The sequence below is a fragment of the Salmo salar genome, chromosome 11 (assembly GCF_965601325.2).
Source record: "Salmo salar chromosome 11, fSalSal1, whole genome shotgun sequence".
Taxonomy (NCBI): Eukaryota; Metazoa; Chordata; class Actinopteri; order Salmoniformes; family Salmonidae; genus Salmo; species Salmo salar.
Genome location: NC_138301.1, coordinates 39,129,879 through 39,142,161, shown reverse-complemented (window position 1 = coordinate 39,142,161; position 12,283 = coordinate 39,129,879). Strand labels below are relative to the sequence as shown.

The 12,283-nt window shown below is 46.2% G+C and overlaps 1 protein-coding gene across 1 annotated transcript; it reads left to right on the top strand.

Moving 5' to 3' along the window:
• Positions 1-296: 296 nt before the first annotated feature.
• On the top strand, positions 297-7,584 carry eif3m (eukaryotic translation initiation factor 3, subunit M). Its single transcript, NM_001139700.1, is given in 11 exon segments — positions 297-385; positions 1,217-1,349; positions 1,733-1,871; positions 2,099-2,222; positions 2,490-2,584; positions 3,608-3,691; positions 3,811-3,910; positions 4,117-4,198; positions 6,110-6,253; positions 6,607-6,667; positions 7,359-7,584. Coding segments are annotated over 11 exon segments (1,128 nt in total). The 5' UTR covers positions 297-343; the 3' UTR covers positions 7,483-7,584.
• Positions 7,585-12,283: the final 4,699 nt, after the last annotated feature.

The window sequence follows — 12,283 nt, the reverse complement described above, 5'->3', positions numbered from 1 at the left end:
ACTGACTTGACTAGTTAAATAAAGGTTACGTTTAAAAATGTAACAACTGGTGGGGGGGAACAAAAACTAAATGGTTACATTGTATCATAATTACATTATCAAACACGAATAAACACTACATCGTTTGGCCGTATGTTGTAAATGTAGAGGTTAGGCTAGCTAAGCATTTTGTATGAAACAATATGAGAAAAAGTCCAGTCCAACTGAATTACCACTACGGTCGCTTTAACATGATGACCCGGAAGTGCATTATGTTTGCCGGTAGTAAAACGTTTTCTTTTCCGGTGGCCTCAGCGGTAGTGCGAGCGTGGATTTGATCTAGGCTCACTAAAATAATTATAAAATGAGTGTCCCAGCATTTATCGACATAACCGAAGAGGACCAGGTACGAATGAAGTGTTTTAGTAATAGTTAAAAAAAAAAAAAGAATGAGCACACTCATGTCGATATGTAACGTTACGACAAAGGGTGACATGCCAGATAACATTAGCATGCTAATGTTAGCCATATAATGATTCAAAGACTAGTACACTATCTAGTTAGCTTAGCTGTTTGTTAGCTAGCATGCTAACTTTACAGCTGGTTCCATTTTCATCCCCAGTTAAATGGATCTAGATGTTCTCTTTGTAAACTGTAGCTATATCCCCGTGATTTGTGTTTACTTAATGCAACGTATTGCCAGCTGATGCATTTGTTTTACACGTAACTAGGAATGTACGTTACGTAACTAGCTAACAGGTAGTTGCAGTCTACAACATCAACAATTTGTATCAACGTTTGCACCCAATGTAGCTAGCTAACTGGTTAGAATAGTTGACTAGCTTTGGATGAAGACACAAGCTAGTTGTAATGTATAGATTAACTGCCAGCTGTAAGGCTTAGAGAAGGAAAATACTTCATTGTGCAGCCTTAATCAAATGTACAATTTAAATATCTCTAATGACAGCTGTTAAGTACTAAGTGTCATCGCTGTGTCTGTAGTTTGTTTAATCTGGGGTGTATTCATTAGTCTGATTCCGTTGAAAAACGTTTTATAACGGAAAACATTTACTGTTTACTCAAGGAACCAAAAATACAGAAATGGGAAAGTACTCAATAGAAGCTGTAGTTTTTGTTGCAGAAAGTTTTATGTTTGGTTTCACAGACAAAATGTTTTGCAACGGAATCCGACTAATAAATACACCCCTGTTCTTTTATAATGTGTTGTTGTTGACAGGCCTCAGAGCTCAGGGCCTACATCAAAGCCAAAGGAGCAGAGATCTCAGAGGAAAACTCAGAAGGCGGTCTCCATGTGGACCTGGCTCAAATCATCGAGGCCTGTGACGTCTGCCTCAAGGACGACGATAAAGGTGAGTGACACCAGGGAAACGCTAACCTATAGCCAGTGGCACTTCCAAAGGACAGCTCACATTGGTGACGTATCCATGTAGAGAAGGTAAACATGCCCAAGGCATCTACAGATACACATGAACTGTAAATTGTCCTCTCCCACTCTTGTCTTTGTCTGTCAACCCCCTCCCCTTCCTTGTCTTGTTCCCTTAATTCATCTGCTGTTTCTACCTCTGCTGTTTTTCTTTCCATCTCCCTACCCATCCTGTCCTTTTGTTTTCTCCTGGACCCCCACTTATGTTTGTTTTTCTGTTTCCTCCTAAAAGAGGCTTGTATGAATGATTCTTGAATCATGATGAAGGGTGTCATTGTGATTGATAGTTGTCTCTCTCTCTCTCTGTAGAAGTGGAGAGTGTGATGAACAGCATAGTGTCACTGCTACTCATCCTGGAGGCGGAGAAACAGGAGACCCTGATCGAGAGTCTGTGTGAGAAGCTGGTCAAGTCCCGAGAGGGAGAGAGGCCTTCCCTCAGGATGCAGCTGTAAGTCCACACATTCATCTATCTCTGTTCTCTACTAGTCTTCCCTGACCGGTGAAGTATGCAGCCACCCATTCTAGATACCTGGATAACTAGGACATAGTTAATGAAGTCAGCGACCAAAGATTTGGGTTTTTTTATGCACTATGGAAGAAGTGCGACCCTTGTAAACACTAACCGTAAGCCATGTCTTAATGGTCAAGTTAACGTGTATGGTTTTGGTTGTGTAGGCTGAGTAACCTGTTCCATGGTATGGATGAGACGGCCCCAGTGAGGTACACAGTCTACTGCAGCCTCATCAAGGTAGCAACCACCTGCAACGCCATCGCTTTCATCCCCACGGACCTCGACCAGGTACGCTCACCGTGCACACTCGCCATACACTGTCACTCTCACCGTGGACCTCGCCATACACTGTCATACTCACCGTGCACACTCACCATACACGGTCACTCTCACCGTGCACACTCGCCATATACTGTCACTCTCACCGATGTGCTAATCTAATTTGCTCAGACCACACTTTACCAGTCACATGTAAGGGCTCTGTGCAGGAACAAGACATTGTAGAGGAAGGATGATTGACGTTTTCATGGCTCTGCTTGTGTGTTTGTGGTTCAGGTGCGTAAGTGGATCACAGACTGGAACCTGAACACAGAGAAGAAACACACACTGCTAAGGCTGGTGTACGAGGCCCTGGTCGAATGTAAGAAGAGGTAACTAACTACACACAGTCTGGAGCCTGGTGGTGTCATCGGCACAGTCTGGAGCCTGGTGGTGTCATCGGCACAGTCTGGTGCTTGGTGGTGTCATCGACACAGTCTGGTGCCTGGTGGTGTCATCGACACAGTCTGGTGCCTGGTGGTGTCATCGACACAGTCTGGTGCCTGGTGGTGTCATCGACACAGTCTGGTGCCTGGTGGTGTCATCGACACAGTCTGGTGCCTGGTGGTGTCATCGACACAGTCTGGTGCTTGGTGGTGTCATCGACACAGTCTGGTGCCTGGTGGTGTCATCGACACAGTCTGGTGCCTGGTGGTGTCATCGACACAGTCTGGTGCCTGGTGGTGTCATCGACACAGTCTGGTGCCTGGTGGTGTCATCGACACAGTCTGGTGCCTGGTGGTGTCATCGACACAGTCTGGTGCCTGGTGGTGTCATCGGCACAGTCTGGTGCTTGGTGGTGTCATCGGCACAGTCTGGAGCCTGGTGGTGTCATCGGCACAGTCTGGAGCCTGGTGGTGTCATCGGCACAGTCTGGAGCCTGGTGGTGTCATCGGCACAGTCTGGAGCCTGGTGGTGTCATCGGCACAGTCTGGAGCCTGGTGGTGTCATCGGCACAGTCTGGAGCCTGGTGGTGTCATCGGCACAGTCTGGAGCCTGGTGGTGTCATCGGCACAGTCTGGAGCCTGGTGGTGTCATCGGCACAGTCTGGAGCCTGGTGGTGTCATCGGCACAGTCTGGAGCCTGGTGGTGTCATCGGCACAGTCTGGAGCCTGGTGGTGTCATCGGCACAGTCTGGTGCCTGGTGGTGTCATCGACACAGTCTGGTGCTTGGTGGTGTCATCGACACAGTCTGGTGCCTGGTGGTGTCATCGACACATTCACTCTGTTATGATTGTTTTCCATATTTTTCTAAAAGTCATTTGTCAGTACAATGGGATATGTGTTGTTTATCTGCAATGTTTGTATTTTTATTGAGCTGGCCCTTGTCACTGGGTGTGTGTGTTCCTCTGCAGCGAGGCTGCAGCTAAGGTGATGGTGGAGCTGCTGGGGAGTTACACAGAGGACAACGCCTCACAAGCACGCGTTGATGCCCACAGGTACACACATACACACCTCTATCCTCCTGTTATTGTTATCCTACCATCATAACTACAAGATCTGATACATGACTGGCTGTCTGTGCTGTCACTCACCCCTCTGTGGTTCCTCCCTCCAGATGCATTGTACGAGCCCTGAAAGACCCCAACACCTTCCTGTTGGACCACCTCCTGGCCCTGAAACCTGTCCGCTTCCTAGAGGGAGAACTCCTCCACGATGTGAGTACTGAAGCCCAGCTCAGGGAACAGCTCATCCTACTGTTAACAAGGCTGTGACATTTGAACACTGTTGTTGGCGCCACAGCAGAGGATTTAATAGGTTCATATTAATCCATTCATAACAATGATGCTACATTATTACCTGGTTGTTTTAACAGTGACTACATTGCCTTACACTTCTCTCTCTCTCTCTCCTTCGTTCACAGCTCCTAACCATTTTTGTGAGTGCAAAGCTAGCTGCCTACGTGAAGTTTTACCAGAGCAACAAAGACTTTATCGATTCCCTCGGTGAGTGATCAAGACTCAATGGGGCTACCTGGCGGCTAGTGACCTGACTGCAGAGATCAAATCCCCCCGGGGGGGACACACCCTGCCTAGCCTAAACTGCTGACCTCTGTGGATACAGGGTTGGAATGTGTGTGTGTCAGCAGTGTCTCTGTCCACACACACACACACACTGCTGAGAACGTAGTGGTCCAATTAACATGGTTGGTCCTCCCACATAAGTCAGGTGGTATTGGCTCTCACTGCAGACATGGTGGTGTTTGTGTTAATATGCCTGGTCACTGTAGTTCCACACTGCTGGGCACAGAGGCAATTAGCCAAGGGACCCTCCCTGAGTCAAGTGGAATTGAGTGTGTTGTGTGTTCATCACAGAATGATTACCTCTTGGAGTTTCCCGCCAAGGTCTCCCTGAGAGTTTGATCCTTAGTCAGTTACATTCTTAATCACCCAGCCAACTGGCAATTAATGTGCATTAAGTAATTCTAGTTAATGATCTCATGATTAATGTTACCTAAGAGTTGGTGACCTGTCATTGATTGATATCTATTTCATTGTCATGTCTTGTTAGTCCTGTCCCCAGGTGTCAACCATGTTAGTCCTGTCCCCAGGTGTCAACCATGATGTTAGTCCTGTCCCCAGGTGTCAACCATGATGTTAGTCCTGTCCCCAGGTGTCAACCATGATAGTCCTAGTCCCCTGTCCCCAGGTGTCAACCATGTTAGTCCTGTCCCCAGGTGTCAACCATGTTAGTCCTGTCCCCAGGTGTCAACCATGATGTTAGTCCTGTCCCCAGGTGTCAACCATGATGTTAGTCCTGTCCCCAGGTGTCAACCATGTTAGTCCTGTCCCCAGGTGTCAACCATGATGTTAGTCCTGTCCCCAGGTGTCAACCATGTTAGTCCTGTCCCCAGGTGTCAACCATGATGTTAGTCCTGTCCCCAGGTGTCAACCATGATGTTAGTCCTGTCCCCAGGTGTCAACCATGTTAGTCCTGTCCCCAGGTGTCAACCATGATGTTAGTCCTGTCCCCAGGTGTCAACCATGTTAGTCCTGTCCCCGGGTGTCAACCATGTTAGTCCTGTCCCCAGGTGTCAACCATGTTAGTCCTGTCCCCAGGTGTCAACCATGATGTTAGTCCTGTCCCCAGGTGTCAACCATGTTAGTCCTGTCCCCGGGTGTCAACCATGTTAGTCCTGTCCCCGGGTGTCAACCATGTTAGTCCTGTCCCCGGGTGTCAACCATGTTAGTCCTGTCCCCGGGTGTCAACCATGTTAGTCCTGTCCCCGGGTGTCAACCATGTTAGTCCTGTCCCCGGGTGTGAACCATGATGTTAGTCCTGTCCCCGGGTGTCAACCATGATGTTAGTCCTGTCCCCGGGTGTCAACCATGATGTTAGTCCTGTCCCCGGGTGTCAACCATGTTAGTCCTGTCCCCGGGTGTCAACCATGATGTTAGTCCTGTCCCCGGGTGTCAACCATGATGTTAGTCCTGTCCCCGGGTGTCAACCATGATGTTAGTCCTGTCCCCGGGTGTCAACCATGATGTTAGTCCTGTCCCCGGGTGTCAACCATGATGTTAGTCCTGTCCCCGGGTGTCAACCATGATGTTAGTCCTGTCCCCGGGTGTCAACCATGATGTTAGTCCTGTCCCCGGGTGTCAACCATGATGTTAGTCCTGTCCCCGGGTGTCAACCATGATGTTAGTCCTGTCCCCGGGTGTCAACCATGATGTTAGTCCTGTCCCCGGGTGTCAACCATGATGTTAGTCCTGTCCCCGGGTGTCAACCATGATGTTAGTCCTGTCCCCGGGTGTCAACCATGATGTTAGTCCTGTGTTCTATTGACTGTCTTCCTGTCCCCAGGTCTCAACCATGATGTTAGTCCTGTGTTCTATTGACTGTCTTCCTGTCCCCAGGTCTCAACCATGAGCAGAACATGGCTAAGATGCGTCTGCTGACGTTCATGGGCATGGCGGTGGAGTTTAAAGAGATCTCCTTTGACACCATGCAGCAGGAGCTGCAGTTAGAAGAAGACCAAGTAGAAGCCTTCGTCATCGACGGTACCAACACCACCTCAAATCCAATCTGACCCACACACACTCTCTCTAATAATACTATACTCCCCTCTGACAACGCTGGAATTCCCCCTCAATGCAACAGTCCACCTAACATCTATAAACACAAAAAGTTCAAACAGTAAAAACAGGATGTTGTCTGTAGATGTATTTTTTTGACAAATTGAGGAACCAAACTGTCACAGGAGCAGACATGTAGGAGTTGGTATCCTTATTGTTACTGTGACGTTGGTCGCCCTCTCAGAAGTCTGTAATGTGTTTGAGGGTTGCCTTGACACACGGATACTTCCTCTTGTCTGCCGCCCACCTCTCAATGTCTTCCTGTCTCTTTTGTCTAGCCGTTCGGACTAAGATGGTGTACTGCAAGATTGACCAGACACAGCGAAAGGTTATCGTGAGGTAAGCCAAAATAATATATATATATATTTTTAAACGTGGCATTCTAATCAAGTGTATTCTGCGATGTTAGCGGCTGCGTTTGGCAGGCTAAAGCTGTGTCGTATTTATTAAGGCGCAATGTAGTGAAACATTTTGCAACAGAAAACGGAAACTGGCCCTCCCCCTTTTCAGTCCTTTTTCTTCCGTTTGGTACCTAATGAATATGACCTGTAATAGACTCTTTACTGTGTAGCAATCAGCTCAAGGTTTCTGACAACTGTTCTTCAGAGCTCCCCACTATAAAACCATAGAGTTGGTCTTTGTTCTTGTGTTGCTGTACAGAAATACTGTTATTCACCGTTGGAGGCTTTTTGTTGCCAGTTGAGTATAAATGCTATTGTTGATGGGTTTCCGCAAAGGAAATCTAGACATCTATTTTTATTCTGTGCTACAAAGCAGGTTCCGTTTGACTCTGATCTGATTGGTGCTTACGGTTGTGGTATGTTCTATGCAGACCTATTAATCATAGGGTTTGGTTGTGTGTATGACGAGGAAAATGTCTTCCCTCTAGGTACTTCAGACGTATTAGGCACTACTTTGTCAGAGGGAGACTCAAAGCTCTGAGATTTCCAATGATACCTTTCAGGGTTGCCAGGTATGGCATTATGCTCCCCTTTCCCTAACCATATGTCTCCATCTCTGCCCCCATCAGCCACAGCACACACCGCACCTTCGGCAAGCAGCAGTGGCAGCAGCTCTACGACAGTCTCAGCTCCTGGAAGGGCAATTTGGCAACTGTGAAGACCAGCCTCCAGACCCTGTCCCCCTCCGCCTAAGATCTCTCTCTACAAAACCCCCTTTCCTTTGTCAAACTCCCTTGGTTGAATCTTCTGTCACCATTTTTATATTCACCCAATAAAAGACTAATTGAGATCTTCCATGGTTGTTTTGCTTGTCTTAATAGCAGATGTAAATCATGTCTAGCTGTTTACAGGGGTAAGTGATAGCGCAGAAGTTTCAGCATTACATGCTAACATCAGCAGTGACCGTGTTCTCCAGAGAAGCTGCTGTCTGTAGTGTAAATGGTAGCTCTTCACCTGGTGACCCGGAGCATCTGGCTCTAGTTAGACCCAGAGTGGCAATGTGAGATGGTGGGGTGACGGGGCCTGTTACTGAGGGTGACAAATGGGTCAGCTGATTAAGAACTTTATAGACCCTACTCTTATCAATGCTATCAACCTGACTCCTCAGCTGAGGTCAGAGCAGTGTTCATTTCAGTGCTAGCTTTTTAGACTTTGGATGAGGTGTTGAGAAACTGATCCAGTGTCAGTTTGATGTTGTTACACAGGTTAGGAATACTGTGTCCTATCTCAATGGTCTCCCACCTCTAATACAAAGCAGTTAAATGATTTCACTCAAGATGAAACATTTACTGTAATATTTATGGTATGACTGGTCTTTATCTGTGCCACTTCCACAGAAGACTAGCGACTGGCGTTGATCACATTCTGTGCACTAGCCTGGTCCATCTTATTTCATGCAAAACGTCAACAGGAAAGGTTAAAACACTTCAACAGCCCTGGACACTGTTGGACAATTCTGAATGATAAAAGAGAAAATGTCCACCAAATACACTAATGAGCTGATCAGAATGGAATTCCACTCCCTCCTAATACTGTAAGAGGACAAATGATTGGCTGTTACACTGGTGTGTTAAAATCTCATCTCTAGCAGCATTCCAGAGCATTAGGTTCTGAACTGTGCTGATGTATGTGTTGGATCAGGCATTTAGATATAAAAGGGTTCTCTCAAAGTTCTCTCCCTCAGGGACTGATGAAATGTAGTTGATGAAGCACAGAAGTATTGTCAAATCAACTTATTGCTAAAACACCACTGCTGCCATACTTTTGACAACAAATTGCACGATAACGTGCCTTTACATTGTAATGGAGTTTTTCCCAAAATATTTTGCATCACTGCACATTTCATTAAGACATTAGAAATACAACGGTTATTTGTCAGTCAAAACAAAGTTTACTTTGAAGAGAGCATGAGGAAGGGTGCAACACCATTGTTTGCCAGTCTACTGGGTAGAGCCAAAACCAAACGGCAACCTGTGTTAATGGTGATGTCACAGCTCTGGCCCAGCAGCGTCTGCAGAAGCTCAAGGCTCACTCCTATCCCAGAGTCCTCTGGGAGAAGCATCCCCTGGTCTTATCAGAGGGAGTAAATCACACCACTCCTCATCATGGTCACCACCAGCAAGGTGGGGTACAGAGAAAGCAGGTTTAGACTAATGTAGTGAGACAGAGTTAGGTTTACTGAACACTGTGGAAGTCCCCATTAACCTGCCCCACATCTCTCTCTGTATGAGTCGGTCTCCATCTGTCTCTCTATCTATCCTGCTCTACCCCCATATCCTTCTCTTTTTCTCCCTCTCTCTGCTTTAAGTGTGTATGTACTGACATGTATATGTAACTGATAGATGAACACACACACACACTACATGTAAATGTTTTAAAGGTATGTAACTTGCAAAGCCTTTTGTCTGTAATGTATTTGTCATTATATGTGGAACCCCAGTAAGACTAGCTGTTACTGATGAGGATCCTAATCAAATAAAACAAATCTCAAATCTTTCTCCCTCTCTGTTTTCCTTTCTCTCTCTGTTCCCCTCTCTCTTTCTCTCCCTCTATCTCAGTTCCCCTCTCTCTTTCTCTCTATCTCAGTTCCCCTCTCTCTTTCTATCCCTCTCTCTCCCAATCTCTGTTCCCCTCTCTCTTTCTCTCTCTCTATCTCAGTTCCCCTCTCTCTTTCTCTCTATCTCAGTTCCCCTCTCTCTTTCTATCCCTCTCTCTCCCAATCTCTGTTTCCCTTTCTCTCTCTCTCTCTCTCTCTCTCTCTCTCTCTCTCTCTCTCTCTGTTCCCCTCTCTCTTTCTCTCCCTCTATCTCAGTTCCCCTCTCTCTTTCTCTCCCTCTCTCTCCCAATCTCTGTTTCCCTCTCTTTCTCTCCCTCTCTCTCCCAATCTCTGTTTCCCTTTCTCTCTCTCTCTCTCTCAGTTCCCCTCTTTCTCTCCATCTATCTCTCCCAATCTCTGTTTCCCTTTCTCTCCCTCTCTTCCTTGAACTCTGTTTCTCTATCTTCTCTCACATTGTTTTTCTCTCGTCCTTTCTCCCCTCTCACTCTCTCTAATTTGTCTCTCAGGCCCTGTTACTGCTTCATGGATGGTGTGTCATGTGAGATCTCCCAGCTGTAACTTTCACGTCATTCTCCAGTTGGTTTATCTGCTCTCATGACCCGTCTTATCACGTTTGGAAGCTGGTAGTTCCACGCAGTTCAGTGCTGAAAAGCAAATGAGCTGATACTCCTATGGTAACCTGGCTACTCACCATAAAACAGTTTGAAGGTGAATTTGATCTCTCGTGTGTTATGTGAAAAGCGTGTACTCCACTAAATATGAACAATATGCATATGGACAGCAGTGACTTTTAGAATGCTAAACAGTTCATTATGCCTTAAAGACTATGGATGTGCATAAGAAGACAGACTTTCAGCAGATCATGCTGACTTGGAATTTTCCCACCGCTGAGAATACTATCACTTTTCCAGAGCATAGTGCTCAATCATCACAGCCTTGCCTCATAGTGCATGTTTAAAGCCTTTCTGTAATATCATCTAGCGTCAGACACTAGATAAAGTCAGGAATTTCACTTTTGCATCAGCCTTTCATTCTCTGTATGAACATTCCTTATAGCAAATCTAAAGCCCTGACAGTGTCCAGACACACAGCAGACCACAGAACAAGAGAAGACATCCTATTAACTTTCAGTTAGCACCATCTCTCTTTATGTCTATCTCTCTCTCTCGCCATATCACTACCATATCACTACCATATCCCTACTTTACATAAACAGTGGCCTAGCACCCATGATGGAGATAAACCTATTTAGACAGAGTGCACAAGACAAACACAAGTGTAAGGACACCGGCAGGAGTGTTGACCTGGCAGGAGCAGGCTATTTGCTCTGATAATAACACTAACACGTTACATCAGCCTTAGCAGAAACCTGAGTTGACACAGGATGTTTTATTGACGTTTGTGATACGTTTGCATCGTGTCTTGGGGGTTTGTGATTAGTTTGCAGCGTGTCTTGGGGGTTTGTGATTAGTTTGCAGCGTGTCTTGGGGGTTTGGGATACGTTTGCAGCGTGTCTTGGGGGTTTGTGATACGTTTGCAGCGTGTCTTGGGGGTTTGTGATACGTTTGCAGCGTGTCTTGGGGGTTTGCGATACGTTTGCAGCGTGTCTTGGGGGTTTGTGATACGTTTGCAGCGTGTCTTGGGGTTTGTGATACGTTGCAGCGTGTCTTGAAGGTTTGTGATACGTTTGCAGTGTGCTTTGGGGGTTTGCGATACGTTTGCAGCGTGTCTTGGGGGTTTGTGATACGTTTGCAGCGTGTCTTGGGGGTTTGCGATACGTTTGCAGCGTGTCTTGGGGTTTGTGATGCGTTGCAGCGTCTTGAAGGTTTGTGATACGTTTGCAGCGTGTCTTGGGTGTTTGCGATACGTTTGCAGCGTGTCTTGGGGTTTGTGATACGTTTGCAGCGTGTCTTGAAGGTTTGTGATACGTTTTCAGCGTGTCTTGGTGGTTTGTGATTCGTTTGCAGCATGTCTTGGGGGTTTGTAATACATTTGCAGCGTGTCTTGGGGGTTTGCGATACATTTGCAGCGTGTCTTGGGGGTTTGTGATACGTTTGCAGCGTGTCTTGGGGTTTGCTGTTGTGACAGGGATCTTTTATGACAGAGTGTGGCACAAGAAAGGTTGTCTTATTGAGAACACACACCTCTGCTCTTCTGTGGGCTGAGAGGAGCATGAACCTGTGGGTTTTAACCTGGCTAATTTATACACTCACATTGAAAGGGCAGAGGCAGCATTGTGGATACCACAAAGAGCACTCTGGATAAAAGGTTTAGCCATTTAGGGTGAAATATTACATGCACTGGTTTTTCCCATTAAGAGGTCGTTAAACTCGGCTATCCTAGTCAATCCCAGAAAATCTCAGGGATAAAGGTCAATTTGCTGAGACAGGTCGCGAGGCGGACACATTAAGAATCCAGGCCATGAAGTCATGGTTGCAAAAGGAAATGTGCGTCACTTGAACACGTCATGTGGAAAACTGGGACACATCCGTTAGATTCAGAGAGTACATGTTTCCCTTTCTACAACGTGTAATACAATGTTTAGTACCATATACGCCTCTGGCCTCTCTTAGATATGGACTTATGTTTTCTTTTAAATAAATATTACAAAAAAAGTAAATTGAGAGTGGAAACCAAGCCTTACAGTAGAATGTGATATTGTGTTTTGGTGTGACATTTACATGATATTTTTAGCCATAATGACATCCATTAGTTCCCATACTTCCCTGATTGTGAAGTGCCTGTTTCGACAGTGGAGCGTGAGTAGGCATATCCATATCCATATTAATAATATGTCTGTTTATTTGTTCTAAGCTAAATGTAAAGTAGACGTTTTTAAAGGCTCTGGGAAGTCTACAGCTCTACTTGATTCACTCCTGTGCCGATTCTCTCTTGTTTAGTGGTTTCATGTGCCACCTAGTGTTCCTACTGCACTGT